Source organism: Thamnophis sirtalis, unplaced genomic scaffold, assembly GCF_051295495.1.
Source record: "Thamnophis sirtalis isolate CommonGarterSnake01/CBP01778 unplaced genomic scaffold, rThaSir2_p1.2 scaffold_17, whole genome shotgun sequence".
In the NCBI taxonomy this organism is placed as follows: Eukaryota; Metazoa; Chordata; class Lepidosauria; order Squamata; family Natricidae; genus Thamnophis; species Thamnophis sirtalis.
Genome location: NW_028261397.1, coordinates 3645409 through 3670920, shown reverse-complemented (window position 1 = coordinate 3670920; position 25512 = coordinate 3645409). Strand labels below are relative to the sequence as shown.

Below are 25512 nucleotides of genomic sequence, written 5' to 3'. Positions count from 1 at the left end.
TAATCAGAATGCTAATGCTACAAATGGTAAAAGACATAAAACTGCACTATTACTGGAAAGACACAGGTTGATGTAATGAAAGCTGATAATAAAAATTGAGTAAAATTGAGTTAAATTTAGAGTATTATGTACAAAATGAAGTGATAATGGTTATAGTTAAATAAATGATTGATAATGATAATAATGTATGTATGTATGTATGTATATGTATATATATATGTGTGTGTGTGTGTGTTTTTTTAATTTTTTTATTTGTGCTGATAAATAAATAAAGGGAGACTAGTATAGATCTATTTCAAGCTATTTAGCTCTCATCAGCTAGCCATGCCCTTACTGGGATTTGAACCTGGGCTATATTGCATACTCGGCATACTAGGCAGAGATCTTAGCCATTAGGCCACAGGCTCTTATCTGTTATCAGCGAAGCCAGGGGGAAAGGTATCTATTAGATTTTTACAACCCCTGGTAAGCCCCAATTATGGGAGGAAGCTAACTGCTTCTATCATCTGTCATTCGGCTCGTCACAAGAGTCCATCACGACAGAAACCCAATATTTTTACTGTTGCCTTTGTTATATTTGTGTGTTTTTTTTGTTTTTTTTTATTTTATTTGTGCTGATAAATAAATAAAGGGAGACTAGTATAGATCTATTTCAAGCTATTTAGCTCTCATCAGCTAGCCATACCCTTACTGGGATTTGAACCTATACTATAAATAAATAAATAAAGGGAGACTATACTATATATATATATATATATACACCCATACATACATACATACATATATACATATATACATATATATACACACACACACACACACATATATATGTTATATTTGTGCTGATAAATAAATAAAGGGAGACAGCACAAATTATCAGCACAAATATAACAAATGTAACAAAAAGGCAACAGTAAAAAATATTGGGTTTCTGTCTGGATGGTCTCTTGTGACGAGCCGAAGGACAGAGAATGGAAGTGTGACCTTCCTCCCATATTTGGGCATACCTGGGAGTTGACGTCCGGACATCTTCAAGTTACCAAGGTTGAGAAACACTAGACTAGAAGATTTCCTAGGTCCCTTCCAACTCTGTTAGTGACAAATATATGAAGAATGGTGGCAAGATTTGGGTTTGGCTAGTCCAAAAAAGGAAAGGGGGGGGAGATTAGAGCAGTATTCCAGTATTTGAGGGGCCGCCACAAAGAGGAGGGGGTCAATTTATTTTGCAAAGCACCAGAAGGGAAGACAAGAAACAACGGAGGGCAACAGAGCCAAGGTGGCGCAGTGGTTAAATGCAGCACTGCAGGCTACTGCTAGATCAGCAGTTCAGCGGTTCAAATCTCACCGGCTCAGGGTTGACTCAGCCTTCCATCCTTCCAAGGTGGGTAAAATGAGGACCCAGATTGTTGGGGGCAATATGCTGACTCTCTGTAAACCGCTTAGAGAGGCCTGAAAGCCCTATGAAGCGGTATATAAGTCTACTGCAAAAAAAAAAAAAAACTTAATCAAGGAGAGAAGCAACCTGGGATTAAGGAGAAACTTCCTAACAGTGAGGACAGTTCACCAGTGGAACAGCTTGCCACCAGAAATTGTGCGTACTCCATCACAGGAGGTTTTTAAGAAGAGACTAGACAATCACCCGTTTGAAATGGTATTAGGTATCCTGTTTGAGCAGGGTCTCCACTGGAAGACCTCCAAGGTCCCTTCCATCTGACTACCTGTACCAGATCTCTAACCTTGAAAAGGTTTTCCATGGAGTTGCGACGGATCGGACACAACTTTGCAACTAACAACAACAAATCCAAGTAGTAGCTGTGAGAGGGATCTTGGAGTCCTAGTGGACAATCACTTAAATAGGAGCCAGCCGTGGGCAGCAGCTGCCAAAAAAGCCAACACAGTTCTAGGCTGCATCAACAGAGGGAGAGAATCAAGATCACGTGAAGGGTTAATACCACTTTACAAGGCCTTGGTGAGGCCACACTTGGAATATTTGCATTCAGTTTTGGTCGCCACGATGTAGAAAAGATGCGGAGACTCTGGAAAGAGTGCAGAGAAGAGAAACGAAGATGATTAGGGGACTGGAGGCTAAAACATATGAAGAACGGTTGCAGGAACTGGGTAGGTCTAGTTTAATGAAAAGAAGGACCAGGGGAGACATGATAGCATCTTCCAATATCTCAGGGGTTGCCACAAAGAAGAGGAAGTCAAACTATTCTCCAAGGCATCTGAGGGTAGAACAAGGAGCAATTGGTGGAAATTAATCAAGGAGAGAAGCAACTTAGAACTGAGGAAGAATTTCCCCAACAGTGAGAACAATTAATCAGTGGAACTACTTGTCTCCAGAACTTGTGAATGCTCCAACACTGGAGGTTTTTAAGAAGATATTGGATAGCCATTTGTCTGAAGTGGTGTAGGGTTTCCTGCCTAAGCAGGGGGTTGGATTAGAAGACCTCTAAGGTCCCTTCCAACTCTCTTATTCTATTTTATTTTCTTCTAACGCTGCAACGCACAGGCTGGCCGCTAGAGGGCAGCAACGCCTTACAATACGCCTGCTTCCCCTCGCTGACTCGCCTAGAGGCCGGATTGGGTACTGTCCACATTAACAGCACAGGCAGCGAGCCAAAGGCGCTGTCCGCGTGTTGCGCCTTCCCACGTCCTTCCCTCGAGCCGCTGACCCTGCGGGCGGAATCCCCGGCCTTAGGCACCCAACGCGGAGTTCCCACTCGAGGGAAAGCTTGGGGAAGGGTCTCTCTCTTCCAAAGACCCCTCCCCATCCTGGGAATCCCCCCTCCCTTCCTTCCTCTCTCTTGTTCCCAGCCTGCCTTTTCACTAAAGGAGGGGAGAGAGAGAGAGAGAAAGGGAGACTTTTCCCTGGGGGAGAAGACCCCCCCTTCCCACCCAAAGCCCCCAGCCCCACTCTCCCCCTTCTCTGGGGGAGAAGGGGGGGGTGTCCCTGCGCAGGCGGGTGGGGCCGGCCTGCACGTGACGGGGAGCCGGCTCCGGGGAGACGCCCACCGGGAAGGCGAGGCCAAGCGGCCAGGCGGAGGAGCCACCTCCGGCAAGCGCCGGCTCCTGCTGTGAGCCGCGATCGCGAGTGGGTCGGTGCGTGGGAGGGCGGGTGGGCGTCCCACCTGGCCCCCCTCCATGCCTCCGCGCCGCAAGAAGAAGAAGAGGAAGAGGAAGGCGGAGGAAGAGGCGGTGGGCGGCGGCGGCGGCGGCGGGCAAGCGGCATTGCTGCCCGGGCGCCCGGCGGCATCCTTGGCATCGGGCCGGCCGCCCCCCGCCCGGGCTTTGCCCAGGATGGTGAGCGGCGTGGGCTGCTTCTGGGTCCTCTTGTCCTCCTGCCTGCTGGCCGTCTGCAGCTTCGGCTTCCTCTCGCCCGCCTGGGTCGTCCGGCCGCGTGGCGGGGGCGGGCGGCGGTGGGGTGGCAGCCCCGCGCCCTCCTCCGTGGGCGGCGTGGGAGAAGTCAGCTTCGGCTTGCTGTGGCACTGCACGGATGCCCCGCGGCACGCCGAGCCCTGCGACGCCCTGGGCGGCCTGGGGGGCTTCGGACAGATCCCCTCCGCCTCCTGGCAGGTGAGCCCGGGCTGCGTGGGTGGGTGGGCGGGCGCGTGGGTGCCTCGGCGGTGGGGTGGGGTGGAAGTTGTCCCGCGCGTTGGGCAAAGGCGGGAGGGCGTTGCGAGCTGACAATAACGAGGCTGGGGCCGGGGATGTGGGGGGGGGGAGACTTTGACGTATCGCCCACCCGCGATCGCGGCCCGCCACGTGCCCAGGCCCGATGTCTGGACGGAGGGGAGGGGAGGATGGATTCAGCGGCGGGCTTTAGGGGGTCTCTCCCACCCCCCCAACCCGGTCCCACTCACTCCAACCCTGAGCCGCGCTTGATGCCAGCGGCGGGTAGATCCCGTGCAAAATTCCGCGCCCGTGGGGTGAACGTGTCTGTGAAACCCGTTGCCTCTGGCCGCCGTGAAGGAAAAGGGGGGGCTTTTATAGTCCTTTGTAATTTGCTCCTTTCCTGCGTGGGTGCGATAGCGTGGAAACTGTAAGCATAGCCACAGCACAAAGACCGGCCAATAGAAATAGAATAGGAACGACCGCCAAGGCAAAAGATAGCAATAAGTGACTGGCGCTTTTAGGTGCAATCCTGAAACATCTGGAGCACCTCTGGAATATTAACCCGGCATTGACCAGATCCCCGTCCATCAATTGCAAAAGGAGCTTGTCTGTTCCAGCTTACATCCCGCAGCTGTACCTTTAAACGCCACCGGACATCCACATCTGCCTGTCCTAAGTCCTTGGGGTGAATTTTAAAAAATGCCATATGCAGCCTGAACATCTGGCTGAATGTGTGAAGGAACAATAATCATCATTAAAAGATCAGAATGGGCATGGGCAGTGAAATCAGCTTGTAATCGTTAGACTAGTAGGGTTTCCTGCCTAAGCAGGGGGTTGGACTAGAAGACCTCCAAGGTCCCTTCCAACTCCTCTCTTCTCTTCTCTCTTCTCTTCTCTTCTCTTCTATATTCTATTCTCTCTTCTATTCTCTATTCTCTATTCTCTATTCTCTATTCTCTATTCTCTATTCTCTATTCTCTTCTCTATTCCCTTCCCTCTTCTATTCTCTACTTTATTTTAAATAGCAATAGCAGTTAGACTTATATACCACTTCATAGGGCTTTCAGCCCTCTCTAAGCGGTTTACAGAGTCAGCATATCGCCCCCAACAACAATCCGGGTCCTCATTTCACCCACCTCGGAAGGATGGAAGGCTGAGTCAACCCTGAGCCGGTGAGATTTGAGCCGGTGAGATTTGAACCGCTGAACTGCTGAACTAGCAGTCAGCTGAAGTGGCCTGCAGTACTGCACTCTATCCACTGCGCCACCTCGGCTCTTTATTCTATTCTCTGTTCTGTTCTACTCTGTTCTCTTCCATTCTCTTCTGTTCTCTTCTCTCTTCTATTCTATTCTCTCTTCTCTTCTCTCTTCTCTTCTCTCTTCTCTTCTCTCTTCTATTCTATTCTCTCTTCTCTTCTATTCCATATTCTATTCTATTCTATTCTATTCTCTATTCTCTTATCTTCTCTATTCTATTCTCTGTTTTATTCTATTCTATTCTCTCTTCTATTCTCTCTTCTATTCTCTCTTCTATTCTCTCTTCTCTTCTATTCCATATTCTATTCTATTCTATTCTCTATTCTCTTATCTTCTCTATTCTATTCTCTGTTTTATTCTATTCTATTCTCTCTTCTATTCTCTATTTCATTTTATTCTATTCTGTGTTCTATTCTATTGTCTATTCCTGTTCTGTTCTACTCTGTTCTCTTCCATTCTCTTCTATTCTCTCTTCTATTCTATTCTCTCTTCTCTTATATTCCATATTCTATTCTATTCTATTCTCTATTCTCTTATCTTCTCTATTCTATTCTCTGTTTTATTCTATTCTATTCTCTCTTCTATTCTCTATTTCATTTTATTCTATTCTGTGTTCCATTCTATTGTCTATTCCTGTTCTGTTCTACTCTGTTCTCTTCCATTCTCTTCTATTCTCTATTCCTGTTCTGTTCTGTTCTCTATTTTATTTTATTCTATTTTATTCTCTGTTCTATTCTGTTCTGTTCTATTCTATACTCCATTCTACTCTATTCTATTCTCCATTCTATTCTATTCTTCATTTTATCTTATTCTATTCTATATTCTATTCTTATTCTACTAAGTTTTCTTTTTTTAAAGTGGGTTGCAAACACACACCTCTTGGGCTCCCAAGGGTGGGTGTTACAAGACAGGACTTCAGCACACTTTGTGTCCCAGTTTTGTTGAGTTGCGGCGCAGTTGTGCGAAGGGCGTGTTTTTTGAGGGGGGGAGACACACACGAAGGCAGCTAAATGTGCCTTTGCCCCCCTTAAAATGAGTAGAATTGCTGCAAACTAGGAGACAAACCATGATGAAGCCAGGAATTCAAATAAGTGTTAAAGTCCAGCCATGTGAGTTTATAGCAGGCTTTTTACAAAAATTCCTGATCTCTGGTATGGATTTTATTTGATTTTATTAAGGCAATGGGATGTGAATTTAAAAAGAGAGAGAAGCGGTTGAGAATGGGCTGTTAAACACCCCCCCACAAAAGACCCCACTCCTGTTAAGAGGGGCAACGTGGCTTCAACAGGTCTTTTATAAAGGGCAGGAAGTGGGGGATATTTTTGTCTGTGTCTCTCTGGCAGCCGATGGTTGTTCCTGGACCATTGTTGTTTTCGGCCTGTGTTCTTTTGTTGGAACGTGCGTGTCTGTGTGTGCGTTGTGGTGGCAGAGAGAGGACAAAAGAGTCTGGGGGTCCTTTAGCAGGCAAGCCCATTTCGTGGAACTGTTTCATTCCATCACCAGCCAAGCTGACGCCCCTCCCTGTAGAAAGGACAATTGCAAAAGTTATTGGCAGTGGGCAGGGAAATGGGGAAAGCTTGAGTCTGCCTAGCTGGGTAGTAGGTCTTTTTCTTTCTTTCTTCCTTCCTTCCTTCCTTCCTTCCTTCCTTCCTTCCTTCCTTCCTTCCTTCCTTTCTTCCTCCCTCCCTCCCTCCCTCCCTCCCTCCCTTCCTCCTTTTCTTCCTTCTTTCTTTCCTTCTCTCTTTCCTTCTTTCCTTCCTTTCTTCCTTCCCCTTCCTTATCTATGATTTATTATTCTTTCTTTCTCTTTTTTTTGTCCACCTTTCCCTTCCTCATCTATGATTTCTTTCCTTCTTCCTTTCCTTCTTTCTTTCTTTTCTTCTTTCCTTCCTTTCTTCCTTTCCCCTTCCCTTCCTTATCTATGATTTCCTTTCTTCCTCCTTTCTTTCTTTCTTTTCTTTCCTTCTTTCCTTCCTTTCTTCCTTCCCCTTCCTTATCTATGATTTATTTTTCTCTTTCTTTTTGTCTTCCTTTCCCTTCCTCATTTATGATTTCCTTCCTTCTTCCTTCTTTCTTTCTATGATTTTCTTTCTTTCTTTTGTTCTTTCTTTCTTCCTTCCTTCCCCTTCCTCAACTATGATTTCTTTCCTTCCTTCCTTCCTTCCTTCCTTCCTTCCTTCCTTCCTTCCTTCCTTCCTTCTTTTTACAAATAACTGTAGGTGATAAATGTGGTCCTCCCCCCCCCCTATTTTCCCCACAACAACTTCCTTGCAAGGTGGGTAGCACTGAAATAGCAAGTGGCCCAAAGTCACCCAGATGTTTTCATGACTAAGATGGGACTAGAACTCATCATCTCCTGACAATTGGCCCAAAGTCATCAGGTTGCCTTAATGACTAAGGCAGGACTAGAACTCACTGTCTCCCTGTGATTGGCCCACAGTCATTAAAGCTGGATTTTGTGCCTTAAGGTGGGAGTAGAACCCTCACCGTGACCCGTCAAAACTGCGGTCCACTAAAGCGCGCTCGACGAATGCGCGTACCTGACGTCATCAGCAGCGCGACGAAAAAAATTAAAAATAAATTAAATTGAAATTAAAATTAAATTAAAGCAAGTCGATTCACATAAAGGTAAGGGTTAGGTTTAGGTTTAGGGTTACGTTAAGCGTTAGGGTTAGGTTTAGGGTTAGGTTAAGGGTTAGGTTTAGGGTTAGGTTTAGGGTTAGGTTTAGGGTTAGGTTTAGGGTTAGGTTTAGGGTTAGGTTTAGGGTTAGGTTTAGGGTTAGGTTTAGGGTTAGGTTTAGGGTTAGGTTAAGGGTTAGGTTTAGGGTTAGGGTTAGGGTTAGGTTTAGGGTTAGGTTAAGGGTTAGGTTTAGGGTTAGGTTTAGGGTTAGGTTTAGGGTTAGGTTTAGGGTTAGGTTTAGGGTTAGGGTTAGGGTTAGGGTTAGGGTTAGGGTTAGGGTTAGGTTAAGGGTTAGGGTTAGGTTTAGGGTTAGGTTTAGGGTTAGGTTTAGGGTTAGGTTTAGGGTTAGGTTTAGGGTTAGGTTTAGGGTTAGGTTTAGGGTTAGGTTTAGGGTTAGGTTTAGGGTTACGTTAAGCGTTAGGGTTAGGTTTAGCGTTAGGTTAAGGGTTAGCGTTAGGTTTAGGGTTAGGTTTAGGGTTAGGTTTAGGGTTAGGTTTAGGGTTAGGTTTAGGGTTAGGTTTAGGGTTAGGTTTAGGGTTAGGTTTAGGGTTAGGTTTAGGGTTAGGTTTAGGGTTAGGTTTAGGGTTAGGTTAAGGGTTAGGTTTAGGGTTAGGTTTAGGGTTAGGTTTAGGGTTAGGTTTAGGGTTAGGTTTAGGGTTAGGTTAAGGGTTAGGTTTAGCGTTAGGTTTAGGGTTAGGTTTAGGGTTAGGTTTAGGGTTAGGTTTAGGGTTAGGTTTAGGGTTAGGTTTAGGGTTAGGTTTAGGGTTAGGGTTAGGGTTAGGTTTAGGGTTAGGTTTAGGGTTAGGTTTAGCGTTAGGTTAAGGGTTAGGTTTAGGGTTAGGTTAAGGGTTAGGTTTAGGGTTAGGTTTAGGGTTAGGTTTGGGGGGGTTAGGGTAAGGTTTTCGCTTTAATTTTAAATTTACCGCTCACAGCGTGATGTTTTCGTCGCGCTGTGATGACGTCACGTACGCGCTTTCGTCGAGCGCGCTTTTGTCTACCGCGGTTTTGTGGTGGAACCGAACTCACTGTCTCCTGGTTGATTAGCCCAGAGTCACCCAGATGAGTTTCGTATCTAAAGCAACCCTAGAACTCACCGTCTACCAGTGATTGACCGAGAGTCACCCAGCCTGCTTTCATGCCTAAAGCGGGACTAGAACTCACAGTCCCCCCCGGTTTCTAATCTGGTGCCTTAACTACTAAACCAAACTCTCTCTGTAATTCAATTTATAGGCTCCCCGTCTCACTGTGGGGGCGACTCAGGGCAGTTTAAGAATATAACTGTAAAACAGGCTGTGAAACAATCAGAAAAGATTTAACATAAAGAATTAAAACATCAGAATGAATGAACTCTTTCAGAGTGTCAATCCCACGAGCCAAATGCTGAACTTCATTGGTTGATTAGCAGGTTGGCATTGTCTATGGAGGTTCTCCGCCATCCAGGGTCTTTTTTCGGGAGGCAACTGGACTTCCTTATTTTTTTCTTTGAAGAGGTTTCACTTCTCATCCAAAGAAGCTTCTTCCGCTCTGGGGAATGGAAGGATTTCTACTCCTTGCAGACAGCTGGTCATTTGCATCCTTTTTTAGAGGGTCGTTGAGGCCACTTGGAGGTTTCTCTGTGTCCTCAGCAGTGGTGGGTTTCAAAAAATTTTTGAACCTACTCTGTGGGTGTGGCCTCCTTTGTGGGAGTGGCTTGCTGGCCATGTGACCTGGTGGGAGTGGCTTGCCGGCCATGTGTTCTCTTCTCTCTCTCTCTCTCTCTCTCTCTCTCTCTCTCTCTCTCTCTCTCTCTCTTTCCTTCCTTTTGTCTCTCTGTCCCTTTCTCTTTTTTTCTTTCATCTCTCTCACTTTTTTCTTTCTTTTTTCTTTTTTTCTTTTTTCTTTTTTCTTTCTTTCTTCCTTTCTTCCTTTCTTTCTCTTTCTCTCTCTGTGTGAGTCTGTCTGTCTGTCTGTCTGTGTCAGTGGTGGGTTTCAAAAATTTGACGAACCGGTTCTACCGAACTGGTGCGAACTGGTAGGAACCCACCTCTGGTTCTCAGGGTGCCCTGAGTGGTGCAAATGAGTGTGGAGCCTTCTTGGAATAGTTGGAAGCATTCCTCCAGTCTGCAAGTGAGTGGTAGGTAGTGTTTGTAAAGTTACACTCTTTGTAACCTCCAGTCACCATGCAAAGAAAGAGCCACAAGTAAAAGCATTCAGCAAATCCTCGACTTGCAACCATTTCTTAGTTCTTTCGTTTATGTAACACTCCCCGCCGCCGCCACTCCCACCCAGCCATGATAGATTGATATGGTTCACATATATTTCATAAACCAAAGATTTATTGGGAGGCCACATGGCCCTTTTGGTGAAGCTCCTTTATGTCTCTGCAAAGGTCTGTCTCCCGCAGCTGTTCCCAGAGAAAAGGAGCTCATTGATGGGAACAGGTGGTGGGAGGTGGCCCGGTTTGTAAGGGGAGGCTCATCATTGTAAGCTATACGTTCAAGTTATGATTTTAATCAAGGAGAGAAGCAACGTGGAATTAAGGAGAAATTTTTTAACAGTGAGGACAATTAACCAGTGGAACAACTTGCCTCCAGAGGGTGTGAATGCTCCAACACTGGAAGTTTTTAAGAAGAGGTTGTATAGCCATTTGTCTGAAGTGGTGTAGGGTTTCCTGCCTAAGCAGGGGGTTGGACTAGAAGACCTCCAAGGTCCCTTCCAACTCTGCTCTTCCATTCCTATTCCTATTCCTATTCCTATTCTTCCTATTCCTATTCCTATTCTATATTCAGTTATACATTGTAGCCACCCTGTTTTTTTAGGATTAGGATTTTTTAGGATTTATTTCATTTATATGCCACCCTTTTCCCCGAAGGGGACTCAGGGCGGCTCACAACTCAGTCAAGGGAAAGGAAGTACAAACAGGGGATAAAGACAAACAAACAATACACAATTTCAAAACACACAACAACCATACCATTCGAGAAGGGAGGGCAGAAGCTCTTTAGCCCCAGGCCTGCCGGAATAGCCAGGTTTTGAGGGCTTTGCGGAAGGCCTGGAGGGTGGTGAGGGTCCGAATCTCCATGGGGAGTTCGTTCCAGAGGGTCGGAGCGGCCACAGAGAAGGCTCTCCTCCAGGTAGTCGCCAGTCGGCATTGGCTGGCGGATGGAATTCGGAGGAGGCCTAATCTGTGGGATCTAACGGGTCTTTGGGAGGTGATTGGCAGCAGGCGGTCTCTCAAGTACCCAGGTCCAATACCATGAAGGGCTTTATAAGTGACGACTAGCGCCTTGAAGCGTATCCGGAGACCAATAGGCAGCCAGTGCAGCTCGCGGAGGATAGGTGTTACGTGGGTGAACCGAGGTGCACCCACGATCGCTCGCGCGGCTGCATTCTGGACAAGCTGAAGTCTCCGAATGCTCTTCAAGGGCTGCCCCATGTAGAGCACGTTGCAGTAGTCCATTTGATCCATATCATTTTTACAAAAAGGAAAAAAGTAACCTATTTCTGGCCGTGTTGGTTTGTATTTACCTGGTACTTTCTCGCATTTATCCTTTCATACATAATTCTAGTCTCCATTCTATGGATCTTGGCTCATGCCTATTTTGAGCTTTTCCCTTTTATATTCCAACCGATAAAATTTATCCCAGATCTTATAATATTCTGATCCATCTTGATTCTTCTTCAATTCCCACGTCAATTTGAAGAGCCGAGGTGGCGCAGTGGTTAGAGTGCAGTACTGCAGGCCACTTCAGCTGACTGCTAACTGCAGTTCGGCGGTTCAAATCTGACCGGCTCAAGGTTGACTCAGCCTTCCATCCTTCCAAGGTGGGTAAAATGAGGACCCAGACTGTGGGGGCGATATGCTGACTCTGTAAACCGCTTAGAGAGGGCTGAAAGCCCTATGAAGCGGTATATAAGTCAAACTGCTATTGCTATTGCTATTATCCATTTCAGCACAGATCCAGATTTTCCTAATTATTCCCCCTTCATGTGGAGTTTATCCTTTTAACTATACATATTATCACGGCAGCAAGAATGGTCTTTGCCCAAAATTGGAAAAAAACAACAACAGGGAAACTCCACCTGAAGGATTGCTGCTTTCTTTGGCCTTTTTTAAATTAAGCTTTACAGCATATTTTATTTCCCATCTTCAATCTGACGCATAAATTTGCCAAGCCACGCCCACAAAATAAGCCACGCCCACAGAACCAGCAGTAAAAAAAAAAATTGAAACCCACCTCTGTGCGGCGTTGTCGCCACACTGGTGGGCTGCTCGTGTGTCCTTGCCTAATCAAAAGGAAAACACCAGACGAAATTCCTCGGGATGAGCAAAAGCTTCGAATGATCATCGAAGGGCTCTTTTATTAGAAAAAGTTAATTACAGCGTCATCAGAAAGGAGCGTATCAAAAGGCATATATAATCACACATGGCACAAGTAAACTAATGAAAAGTTCACAGCATTCTACAAATAAACCAATAGAAAATCACATCATGGCAAAGGGTGGGCAAAGGGGGAATAGAAAGTTACAAGCCGCATGGCATTGGGAGGGGGAGAGGGGGAATAGAAAGTTACAGCACAGCATAGGGGGGAGAAAGGGCATGTGTGGGAGTAGCTGGCTCACATAGTTCTTGTTACATGACGCTGCATAGTGAGTTATGACCGTTAGGCCAGAAAGATGTTTCTGGTGCGATGTTTTTGCATCCCTGTGTATGTGTGTTTCAGACAGCAGAAACTGCCCTGCACACAAACACCCGGAATGAATTCCAACATCTCTGCACTGGGCCCTATTGAACAAAATGAAATTCAAGGTAGAGAAAAGTACAATCTTACACTTAGGTAAGAAAAACCCAAAATGGACATATAAACTGGGTGAAACCAGATTTAATAGCAGTGACTGGGAGAGGGATCTTGGAGTCTTAGTGGATAACCAGTTAAATAAGAGCCAGCCGTGTTCAGCGGCAGCCAAAAAAGCCACTGCAATCCTAAATTGCATTAACAGAGGGATCCAATCAAGATCAAGGGAGGTACTAACATCACTCTATAAAGCCTTAGTAAGGCCAGACCTAGAATTCTGCATCCAGTTTTGGTCACCACACTGTAAAAAAAGATATTGAGACTCTAGAAAGAGGGCAGAGAAGAGCAACCAAGATGATGAGGGGACTGGAGGCTCAAACATACGATGAACGGTTGCAGGAACTGGGCATGGCTAGTCTAGGGAAGAGAAGGACCAGGGGAGACAGGAGAGCATCTTCCAATATTTGAGGGGCTGCCTCAGAGAGGAGGAAGGGGGTCAAGCTATTCTCCAAAGCACCTGAAGGCCAGACAGGGAATAATGGATGGAAACTGACCAGATTCAACCTGGAAATAAAGAGAAATTTTCTGACAGTGAGAAACAATCAACCCATGGAACAGAAGTTGCCTTTGGAAGTTGTGGGAGCTTCATCCCTTGAGACTTTCAAGAAGAGACTGGACGGCCATTTGTGTGTAGGGTCTCCTGCTTGAGTGGGGGGGAAGTGTGTAGGGTCTCCTGCTTGAGTGGGGGGTTGGACTAGATGACCTACAAGGTCCCTTCCAACTCTGTAAAATCCGTTACAAATCTGTTCCTTAACAAGATGAATTGTGGGCTTAATTACAGTCAACTATACCTTACTAGGTTAGGTTTAGCTAAAGCTTAACATGCCCCTTTCCAGTTTTTTGACACAGGGATGATAAAAGCCAATTAACGCGATCAAAAGGAAGCTACTCACTTGGCCATCGCGCCGGTGGGGGTGTTTCCTGCATGCTCCATTTCCTTTCAAATTTAAAAGCGCGGCGCAGGGATTTATCCAAGGTTGGCCTTCAAATCATCATAATCTCTCTGAAACACCTCAGTGCTCGTTCTCTTGCCAAAATTGTTCCCTGGCCCGGTGATTTCTAACAAAGGAAAATAGCTCGTCAACCAATACATTTAAGTTGGGTAAATCTAGTGCCGTAGGCGCTTTGCCATTTGAAATGATGTCATTGATTGTGGAAACCTGTGGTAAATAAACCATACCGTTTTACTGAATGGGGCATGGTTATGAGAACAGAGGAATTGTGGTACAGGGAAGAGTTTAGGGCTAAAACAAAAGATGTGTTTTTTTTTCCTTAAAAGATTTCTTGATCTCTAAGATCTTCTTGTGGCCTGTCGGGTGTGGGCCCCGGTTCCACCACAAAACCGCGGTAGACAATTGCGCGCTCGACAAAAGCGCGTACGTGACATCATCACAGACGAAAACATCGCGCTGTGAGCAGTAAATTTAAAATTAAAGCGAAAACCTTACCCTAACCCCCCCAAACCTAACCCTAAACCTAACCCTAAACCTAACCCTTAACCTAACCCTAAACCTAACCCTAAACCTAACCCTAAACCTAACCCTAAACCTAACCCTAAACCTAACCCTTAACCTAACCCTTAACCTAACCCTAAACCTAACCCTAAACCTAACCCTTAACCTAACGCTAAACCTAACGGTAACCCTTAACCTAACGCTAAACCTAACCCTAACGCTTAACGTAACCCTAAACCTAACCCTAACCCTTAACCTAACCCTAACCCTAACCCTAACCCTAACCCTAACCCTTACCTTTATGTGAATTGGCTTGCTTTAATTTAATTTTAATTTTATTTATTTTTTATTTTTTTTCGTCGCGCTGCTGATGACGTCAGGTACGCGCTTTCGTCGAGCGCGGTTTTTGTCGACCGCGGTTTTGACGGGTCACGGTGGGCCCCTCCGGCAGCTGAATCAGATAAGGAGGAGGAGGTTTGGGGGTCAGGGTCAGCATCAAGGCAACCCGAGAACGTCGAGGGGGAAGTGGGAATGGAGCTGGCAGAGAGGGAGAGAGACAGAGGAGGATCCTGGGCCCTCCATCAGCCCTCAAATGGAGAGTCAACAGCCCCCAGGTCTGATGAGGAAGAGGATGGAGCTGATGAGGAAGAGGAGGAACAGCTGGGTCCATTGCCTGATACACAAATGCACAGAAGGCAGAGGGGAAAGGAGAGCAATGGAAATCTATGGGCCGGTCCTCGGGACGGAAGATCTACCACTGCTAATGAAGCCCCACCCTAGCTCTGGGGATAAAAGGCAGGTGGCAGAGATGAATAGATGTGGCGGAGGAGAGGAGAGCAGTGGAAATCAATGGGCTGGTCCTCGGGATGGAAGAGTCACCACTGCTAATGAAGCCGCACCTTAGCTCTGGGGATAAAAGGCAGATGGCAGAGATGAATAGATGTGGCAGAGGAGAGGAGAGCAGAGGAAATCTATGGGCCGGTCCTCGGGACGGAAGAGCTACCACTGCTAATGAAGCCCCCACCTTAGCTCTGGGGATAAAAGGAAGGTGGCAGAGATGAATAGATGTGGCAGAGGAGAGGAGAGCAGTGGAGATCTATGGGCCGGTCCTCGGGACGGAAGAGCTACCACTGCTAATGAAGCACCACCCTAGCTCTAGGGATAAAAGGCAGGTGGCAAAGATGAATAGATGTGGCAGAGGAGAGGAGAGCAGTGGAAATCTAGAGGCTGGTCCTCGGGATGGAAGAGTCACCACTGCTAGCGAAGCGCCACCCTAGCTCTGGGGATAAAAGGCAGGTGGCAGAGATGAATAGATGTGGCAGAGGAGAGGAGAGCAGTGGAGATCTATGGGCCGGTCCTCGGGATGGAAGAGTCACCACTGCTAATGAAGCCCCCACCCTAGCTCTGGGGATAAAAGGCAGGTGGCAGAGATGAATAGATGTGGCAGAGGAGAGGAGAGCAGTGGAAATCTATGGGCTGGTCCTCGGGACGGAAGATCTACCACTGCTAATGAAGCCCCCACCTTAGCTCTGGGGATAAAAGGAAGGTGGCAGAGATGAATAGATGTGGCAGACAAATATTCATCTCCCCTGCTGGACGGACTTGTTAGCCTGTGGCGAGAGAGAAACTTTTTGCCGGCACACCTAATAAAGGAATCTTTTGAGTTCACTTTAGAGAGTTTGTTATGTTTGGGACGCTGGGTGAGAACAGATCTCTGCAGATGGCGACCGCAAGGGCTTAAAATTAAAAGACCTTTGGCTCTTAGGAGGAAAGTTACGACAAACCTAGACAGCCTATTAAAAAGCAGAGGCACCACCTTACTGTCAAAGGTCCGCATAGTCGTAGCTATGGTTTTCTCAGTAGCTTCAGAGTTGGACCCTAAGGAAGGTTGAGCATTGAAGAATTGATGCTCTCAAATTGGGGTGTTGGAGAAGACAGTTTGATAGGCCTGGTCTAGGGTCTCCTGCTTGAGTAGGGGGTTGGACTAGAAGACCTCCAAGGTCCCTTCCAGCTCTATTCTGATTGATCGATTCAGTACCTTGGACACATCCCTATGACTTAACAGCAGGGTCCTCGATTCAGCACCATGGACAGTGATCGCATCAACTTCTGTGCTCTGCAATCTAGCTGATTGGCCCGAAATAGAAATTTTTAGATGATCCCCAATGCTGACTGGGAACTGTGAGAACCTATGACCGTTTTTTCCCCACAGTTACGACCGTTGCCAGCATCCCCACGATCACATGATCAAAATTCAGATGCTTGGCAACTGTTTCCCATTTATGAGTTGCCATGTCATTGCCACTTTTGCCACCTTCTGACATGCAAAATTTTAAATAGAATAGAATAGAATAACAGAGTTGAAAGGGACCTTGGAGGTCTTCTAGTCCAACCCCCTGCCTAGGCAGGAAACCCTACACCGTTTCAGACAAAGGGCTATCTGACATCTTCTTAAAGACTTCCAGTGTTGGGGCATTCACAACTTCTGGAGGCAATTTCTGTTCCACTGATTAATTGTTCTAACCGTCAGGAAATTTCTCCTTAGTTCTAAGTTGCTTCTCTCCTTGATTAGTTTCCACCCATTGCTCCTTGTTCTACCCTCAGGTGCTTTGGAGAATAGCTTGATTCCCTCTTCTTTGTGGCAACCCCTGAGATATTGGAAGATTGCTATCCTGTCTCCCCTGGTCCTTCTTTTCATTAAACTAGACCTACCCAGTTCCTGCAACCGTTCCTCATATGTTTTAGTCTCCAGTCCCCTAATCCTCTTTCTTGCTCTTCTCTGCACTCTTTCCAGAGTCTCCACATCTTTTCTACATCGTGGTGACCAAAACTGGATGCCATATTCCAAGTGTGGCCTTACCAAGGCCTTATAAAGTGGTATCAACACTTCACCTGATCTTGATTCTATCCCTCTGTTGATGCAGCCTAGAACTGTGTTGGCTTTTTTGGCAGCTGCTGCCCACGGCTGGCTCCTATTTAAACGGTTGTCCACTAGGCCTCCAAGATCCCTTTCACAGTTACTGCTATTGAGCAAGGTACCACCTATACTGTACCTGTACATTTCGTTTTTCTTGCCTACATGTAGAACCTGACTCTTTTCACCATTGCATTTCATTTTGTTAGAAATAAATTAGGGCCCAATATTCAAGTTTGTCAAGATCCTTGACCCCCTCCTCTCTGTGGCAACCCCTCAAATATTGGAAAACTGCTATTATGTCTCCCCTAGTCCTTCTCTTCACTAGACTAGTCAGGCCCAGTTCTTGCAACTGTTCGTCATACGTTTAAGCCTCCAGTCCCCTCATCATCCTGGTTGCTCTTCTCTGCACTCTTTCTAGAGTCTCAACCTCTTTTTTATAGTGTGGTTACCAAAATTGGATATGGAATCCTAGGTGTGGCCTTACTAAGGCTTTATAGAGTGGTATTAGTACCTCCCTTGATCTTGATTGAATCCCTCTGTTAATGCAATTTAGGATTGCAGTGGCTTTTTTGGCCGCTGCCACACACTGCTGGCTCATATTTAACTGATTGTTCACTAAGACTCCAAGATCCCTGTCACAGTTACTGCTATTAAACCAGGTTCCACCCAGTCAATATGTGTCCTTTTGGTTTTTCTTGCCTAAGTGTAAGGCTTTACTTTGCTCCACATTGAATTTCATTTTGTTAGAAACGGCCTTCAAGTCTATCAAGATTTATCTCGATCTTGAGCCTCTCATCTAGGGTGTTGGCTATCCCTGCCAGCTTACTATCATCTGCAAATTTGGAAGAAGACCTCCATGGTCCCTTCCAGCTCTGTTCTGATTGATTGATTGCCTGATTGATTGAAATGGTCTAGGGTCTCCTGCTTGAGCAGGGGGGCTGGACTAGAAGACCTCCAAGCTCCCTTCCAGATCTATTCTGATTGATTGATTGATTGAAATGGTCTAGGGTCTCCTGCTTGAGCAGGGGGCTGGACTAGAAGACCTCCAAGGTCCCTTCCAGCTCTATTTTGATTGATTAATTGATTGATTGACTGACTGACAGATTGATTGAAATGGTCTAGGATCTCCTGCATGAGCAGGGGCCTGGACTAGAAGACCACTATGGTCCCTTCCAGCTCTATTCTGATTGATTGATTGACTGATTGATTGAAATGGTCTAGGGTCTCCTGCTTGAGCAGGGGGGTGGACTAGAAGACCTCCAACGTCTCTTCCAGCTCTATTCTGATTGATTGATTGACTGAAATGGTCTAGGGTCTCCTGCTTGAGCAGGGGGGTGGACTAGAAGACCTCCAATGTCCCTTCCAGCTCTATTCTGATTGATTGATTGATTGACTGATTGATTGAAATGGTCTAGGGTCTCCTGCTTGAGTAGGGGGGTGGACTAGAAGACCTCCAACGTCTCTTCCAGCTCTATTCTGATTGATTGATTGATTGACTGAAATGGTCTAGGGTCTCCTGCTTGAGCAGGGGGGTGGACTAGAAGACCTCCAAGCTCCCTTCCAGCTCTATTCTGATTGATTGATTGATTGACTGATTGATTGAAATGGTCTAGGGTCTCCTGCTTGAGCAGGGGGGTGGACTAGAAGACCTCCAACGTCTCTTCCAGCTCTATTCTGATTGATTGATTGACTGAAATGGTCTAGCGTCTCCTGCTTGAGCAGGGGGCTGGACTAGAAGACCTCCAAGCTCCCTTCCAGCTCTATTCTGATTGATTGATTGATTGATTGATTGAAATGGTCTAGGGTCTCCTGCTTGAGCAGGGGGCTGGACTAAAATACCTCCAAGGTCCCTTCCAACCCTATTCTGATTGATTGATTGACTGATTGATTGACATGGTCTAGGGTCTCCTCTTGAGCAGGGGGCTGGACTAGAAGACCTCCAAGGTCCCTTCCAGCTCTATTTTGATGATTAATCGACTGATTGATTGAAATGGTCTAGGGTCTCCTGCTTGAGCAGGGATGCTGGACTAGAAGACCTCCAAGCTCCCTTCCAGCTCTATTCTGATTGATTGATTGACTGATTGATTGATTGAAATGGTCTAGGGTCTCCTGCTTGAGCAGGGATGCTGGACTAGAAGACCTCCAAGCTCCCTTCTAGCTCTATTCTGATTGATTAATTGATTCCCGCTGGTTTGTTCTAACAATCCGTGCCCAGCGCTCTCAAGGTTTCGGTTGGTTGCCTCAAAATCGAGCACGTTCCTTGTTGAAGTGATTCCTGACATCCCTGGCGGAGACCTGTCAGATGGCCAAACCAAGTCCCAGAGGTTGATGGCCCCCTAATGGGGACCCCAGGCTTGGCATTTCAGAGAGGGGAAGGGTCTCCCCCCACCCACCACCCCGCTTTGGAACACAAGCAACGCCTGGGGGCTGGGGTGGAAGAGCCAGGCTGGGCGATGTGCGTGCGTTTGTGCCTGTATATCGGGCAGTCAGCCAAGGCTGGCATTCAGGGTGCTTGCCTAATTAACATTTCATTAAGCCCCTTTTTGGCTCGCCTTGATGGAGGTCCAGGGGTCGCCCCATTGATGTGCTAATTCCGTGGCTGCTTTTTGTCTGCTTCTCAGCTGTCCCTGCTTTTGTGTTCAAAATAACAGGTTGCAACAGGCAAAATAGAACAGTGGTCCCCCCCCCCCCACTCTTCCTCTTTGTCTTCCGACATCTGCAGCATAATGATAGGCTTAACAGATTAACAGAGTTGGAAAGGACCTTGCAGGTCATCTAGTCCAACCCTCTGCCCAAGTAGGAGACCCTATACCTGCCCTCTACCCAGAGGTGGGTTCCTACCAGTTCGCACCTATTCGGTAGAACCGGTTCGTCAAATCTACCGAACCTGTTAGAAGAGGTTCCACCAGTGGACCCAGAAAGCAGGCCACACCTACAGAAGAGGTTCCAAAATTTTTTGAAACCCACCATTGGCAAGGATCTTGTAACTTGATAGCTTTAAGACTTGCATGCTTCAATGCCAGAGTTTCTAAATAGCTACTTGGACCGACCTAAGTACTAATTCATAATTTCATATCCGGTCACATGGGCGGCAAGCCACTCCCACAAAGGAGGCCACACCCACAGAGTAGGTTCCAACAATTTTTGAAACCCACCACTGCCTCTACCTAGGATGGAACTTACAACCTCCTGATTGTGAGGCGAGACCCTCCACCTACCAGCATCTCCCAGTCTGGTCCCTTCTAAAACTGTCCCCGCCCTACATCAACATCCCTCCAGTCGGTGGGGTTCAAGACCAAGGGTGGAAACCGGTAGTAGAGATTTTGAGTAGTTCAGAGAACCGGCAAAGGCCACCTCTGGCTGGCCCCAGAGTGAGGTGGGAATGGAGATTTTGCAATATCCCTCCCCTGGAGTGAGGTGGGAATGGAGGTTTTGCAGTATCCTTCCCCTGGAGTGGGGTGGGAACAGAGATTTTGCAGTATTCTTGCCCTGGAGTAGGGCGAGCATGGAGATTTTGCAGTATCCTTCCCCTGGAGTGAGGTGGGAACAGAGATTTTGCAGTATCCTTCCCCTGGAGTGGGGAGGGAATGGGGATTTTGCAGTATCCTTCCCCTGGAGTGGGGTGGGAACGAAGATTTTGCAAGTATTCTTGCCCTGGAGTGGAGCGGGAATGGAAATTTGCAGTATCCTTTCCCTAGAGTGCAAAGGGAATGGAGATTTTGCAGTATCCTTTCCCTAGAGCGCGAAGGGAATGGAGATTTTGCAATATCCTTCCCCTGGAGTGAGGTGGGAATGGGGATTTTGCAGTATCCTTCCCCTGGAGTGGGGTGGGAATGAAGAATTTTCAAGTATTCTTGCCCTGGAGTGGAGCGGGAATGGAAATTTGCAGTATCCTTTCCCTAGAGTGCGAAGGGAATGGAGATTTTGCAGTATCCTTCCCCTGGAGTGGGGAGGGAATGGGGATTTTGCAGTATCCTTCCCCTGGAGTGGGATGGGAATGAAGATTTTGCAATATCCTTCCCCTGGAGTGAGGTGGGAACAGAGATTTTGCAGTATCCTTCCCCTGGAGTGGGGTGGGAACGAAGATTTTGCAAGTATTCTTGCCCTGGAGTGGAGCGGGAATGGAAATTTGCAGTATCCTTTCCCTAGAGTGCGAAGGGAATGGAGATTTTGCAGTATCCTTTCCCTAGAGTGCGAAGGGAATGGAGATTTTGCAATATCCTTCCCCTGGAGTGCAGAGGGAATGGGGATTTTGCAGTATCCTTCCCCTGGAGTGGGGTGGGAACGAAGATTTTGCAAGTATTCTTGCCCTGGAGTGGAGCGGGAATGGAAATTTGCAGTATCCTTTCCCTAGAGTGCAAAGGGAATGGAGATTTTGCAGTATCCTTTCCCTAGAGCGCGAAGGGAATGGAGATTTTGCAATATCCTTCCCCTGGAGTGCAGAGGGAATGAATAATTTGCAGTATCCTTTCCCTGGAGTGGGGCATGAATGGAGATTTTGCAATATCCTACCCCTGGAGTACAGAGGGAATGGAGATTTTCCAGTATCCTTTTCCTAGAGTGCGAAGGGAATGGAGATTTTCCAGTATCCTTTCCCTGGAGTGGGGTGGGAATGGAGATTTTTCAAGGGAAAGATACTGCAAAATCTCCATTGTTGCCCCACTCCAGGGGAAGGATACTGCAAAACCTGCAAATTACAAACCTCTTGACTCAGGCCCATAAATTTGCCTATAAATTTGCCTTTATGTGACTTAATAAATCTTACTCCGTGCCAACTTCAGGGGAAGGATACTGCAAAATCTCCATTACCTCCCAACTCCAGAGGAAGCATTACCTCTGTTCCAAATCGTTCCGGTTGCACGTTTATGTGATCTCAAAACAGTCACGCAAGAGTCCAAGACTTTGGCATGACACTGCTGGCATTTTCCTTCCTTTGGTAAGTTGTAAGTGGTCCTCGAGTTACAACAGCTTGTTTCGTGACCGTTCCAAGTTAAAACGGCACTGGAAAAAGTGACTCATACCCATTTTTCCACACTTAAGACCGTTCCCGCATCCCCAACAATCACCTCTTACATTCGGATGCTTGACAAGTGACTCACAGTTACGACAGTTGAAATATGACCCCCTTTTGCGACCTTCTGACAAGGGAAGCCGAGGGGGAACCCAGATTCACTTAACAACCCTGTTACTAATTTAACAACTGCAGTGATTTATTTCGCCGAGGAACGTCGTACAATGGGGCAAAACAAATTTCTCCCTTAGCGACTTAATTTCAGACCGCAATTGTGATCGTAAGTGTGCTTTGCGTAGGAATGTGGCTGAGTTGGTATTCCCTTCGCTTGTAGCTCAATCGAGCCCCGGGTTCTGTAAATCAGCGTTTACGGTTAAACATCCTGGACGATGGTGGTTTATTCAATAAACAATCAACTCAACGCTTGTGCGAGTAGCTGGCTGGGCGACCAATTGATCATCTTTTTCGACTGCTTGCAAAACAGCGTCTGCCATCTTGGGAACAATTTCAGCAGATTAATTGGTGGGTTTGACTTCTGGCCTCTGCAGTTAATTGTTTTGTTCGTTCTTTTTTTTTTAAAAAAAGAAAAAAAGAAAGGAGAGGTTAATAGTTGGAGGTGAAAATATCGGACGGCCACGGACCCTTTCATTATTTTGCAGAACGCCTCTCTGAAACGTGTGGATATTTGCAAGTGGCAAGGCAGGCCCAGTTGAGAAGAAACCACAGATAGTCCTTGAATAGAATAAGAATAATATGGCATCCAGTTTTGGTCGCCACGATGTAGAAAAGATGCGGAGACTCTAGAAAGAGTGCAGAGAAGAGCAGCAAAGAGGATTAGGGGACTGGAGACTAAAACATATGAAGAACGGTTGCAGGAACTGAGAATGTCTAGTTTAATGAAAAGAAGGACTAGGGGAGACATGATAGCAGTCTTCCAATATCTCAGGGGATGCCACAAATATGAGGGACTCAAGCTATTCTCTAAGGCAGGACAAGAAGCAATGGGTGGAAACTAATCAAGGAGAGAAGCAACTTAGAATTGAGAAATTTCCTGACAGTTAGAACAATTAATCAGTGGAACAGAAGTTGCCTCCAGCATCTCCTTAAAGACTTCCAGTGTTGGGGCATTCACAACTTCTGGAGGCAAATTCTGTTCCACTGATTAATTGTTCTCACTGTCAGGAAATTCCTCCTTAGTTCTAAATTGCTTTTCTCCTTGATTAGTTTCCACCCATTGCTTCTTGTTCTGCCCTCAGGTGCCTTGGAGAATAGCTTGACTCCCTCTTCTTTGGGGCAACCCCTGAGATATTGGAAGACTGCTATCCTGTCTCCCCTGGTCCTTCTTTTCATTAAACTAGACATCCCCACTTCCTGCAACCGTTCTTCATATGTTTTAGCCTCCAGTCCCCTCATCCTCTTTGTTGCTCTTCTCTGCACTCTTTCTAGAGCAGTGTTTCTCAACCTTGGCAACTTGAAGATGTCTGGACTTCAACTCACAGAATTCCCCAGCCAGCATTCGCTGGCTGGGGAATTCTGGGAGTTGAAGTCCAGACATCTTCAAGTTGCCAAGGTTGAGAAACACTGCTCTAGAGTCTCCACATCTTTTCTACATCGTGGCAACCAAAACTGAATGCCGTATTCCACGTGTGGCCTTAAGAGTTGGAAGGGACCTTGGAGGTCAGGGAATCTGAGAGGGGTTGATCTCCTCCCTCTCGTCTAAGGGCAGCACCCAGGTGAGGAATTGCCTGCAGAGTCACCTGCTTCCTGCTGACCTGGCAGGGCCAGGAAGGGAGCAGGTCTGCCATAAACCATCTCTCTCTCCATCCCTCCTTAGATATATTAGACGTCAATGCCTGAGGCAGCAGTCAGGATGAAGGTTATTTCAACAGAAACGTGTGTTGGCTTGCAAAGAGATTGTAACAGATTAACAGAGTTGGAAGGGACCTTGTAGGTCATCTAGTCCAACCCCCAAAAGAGGAGACCTTACACCATTTCACACAAATAACCGTCTTCTTTCAGTAAATGTGTTTTTATTTTTCCATTTTCATTTCGTACAGTCACATATATACTGTGCATAACCGGGGCCATATAACATTAAACAATAAACACAGCCATTCCTCTTGTCAACAAACCCCCCCAAAATAGAAACCCAATGTACCTCTTCGACCCTCCATACACCTCTTTCTTTCGCCCCCCTCCAACTTTCCATCTTCCCTCCATCCTTCCCCTCTATCCTACTTCCCCTCCCCCTCTACCACTCCTCTCTCCCGGTACACTTCCTCCCTTCCTTCTCACCCTCCCTCCCATCCTCTCTCCCACCCTGTCTACCCCAAATAACCGTCTTCTTGAAAGTCTGCAGTCTCTTCTTGAAAGCCTCCAGTGATGAAGCTCCCACAACTTCTGAAGGCAACTTCTGTTCCATGGGTTGATTGTTTCTCACTGTCAGGAAATTCCTCCTTATTTCCAGGTCGAATCTCTCCTTGATCAGTTTCCATCCATTATGCCCTGTCTGGCCTTCAGGTGCTTTGGAGAATAGCTTGACCCCCTTCCTCTCTGGGGCAGCCCCTCAAATATTGGAAGACTGCTATCCTGTCTCCCCTGGTCCTTCTCTTCACTAGATTAGCCAGGCCCAGTTCCTGCAACCATTCATCGTATGTTTGAGCCTCCAGTCCCCTCATCATCCTGGTTGCTCTTCTCTGCACTCTTTCTAGAGTCTCAACATATTTTTTTACATTGTGGTGACCAAAACTGGATGCGGTACTCGAGGTGTGGCCTTACTAAGGCTTTCTAGAGTGGTATTAATAGTATCTCACTTAATCTTGATTGTATCCCTCTGTAAATGCAATTTAGGAATGCATTGGCTTTTTTGGCTGCCGCTGCACACTACTGGTTCCCATTTAACTGGTTATCCACTAAGACTCCAAGATCCCTCTCCCAGTCACTGCTATTAAGCCTGGTTTCACCCAGTCTATATGTGTCTTTTTTGGTGTCCCCTGGAGTGGGGTGGGAACGGAGATTTTGGAGTATCCCTCGCCAGGAGTGGGCGAGAATGGAGTTTTCTTGCCTAAGCGTAAGACTTGACTTTTCTCTACATTGAATATCGTAAGTGCGAGGACCAGACGTAAGTCCCTTTTCTCAGTGTCCTGGTAACTTCAAATGCTTACTAAACTAAGTCGGGGACTATCTGATTTCACTTGCTTGGTGCCAATTGATCACTTTTGATGGAGGGCATAGAATCTGGGTTTTGACTAATTTCCCTGCCACTGAATGGCTGCTAAGAATTGTAAAACCTTCATTCTCTGCTTCCCCCCCCACCCCCCCACCCCACAGCCTTCTCCTGGGGGTGATTAATTGTTGATCCCCAAACAAATTACAAACCTCTTGACTCAGGCCCATAAATTTGCCTTTATGTGGCTTAATAAATCTTACTCCAGGCCAAGCGATATCAAGGGCTTTATTACTGTTTTAGTAGCCTGAATAGCGGTCATTGTGTTAATTCAAAACTTGGTGGGTTTAAAAAAAAAAAAAAAGAACTTGAAATTCAGGCATCCAAAACTTGGTTTGAAAGTGTACGGATTCCAAAAGGGACAGGTAACCCTTCTGTAAAAACGAGTTTTATTTCCTTTGGTCCAGGGGTGGATTCCTGCCAGTTCTAAGCTTTCTATAGAAGAGGTTCCACAAATCTCCAGTGCCATTTAGAACCGGTTCCACCTCCCTCTCCCTCTCCCGTCCGCACATCATCAA

At 46.5% G+C, this 25512-nt stretch overlaps 1 protein-coding gene across 1 annotated transcript in view; it reads left to right on the top strand.

The window, feature by feature from the left end:
- The first annotated feature begins 3144 nt into the window (after positions 1 to 3144).
- Positions 3145 to 25512, top strand: part of LHFPL7 (LHFPL tetraspan subfamily member 7) — a 91959-nt gene continuing 69591 nt past the window's right edge. The window contains exon 1 of the mRNA XM_087702821.1: positions 3145 to 3576. Coding sequence (XP_087558947.1) covers positions 3145 to 3576 — 432 coding nt within the window. The remainder of the gene's footprint in view (positions 3577 to 25512) is intronic.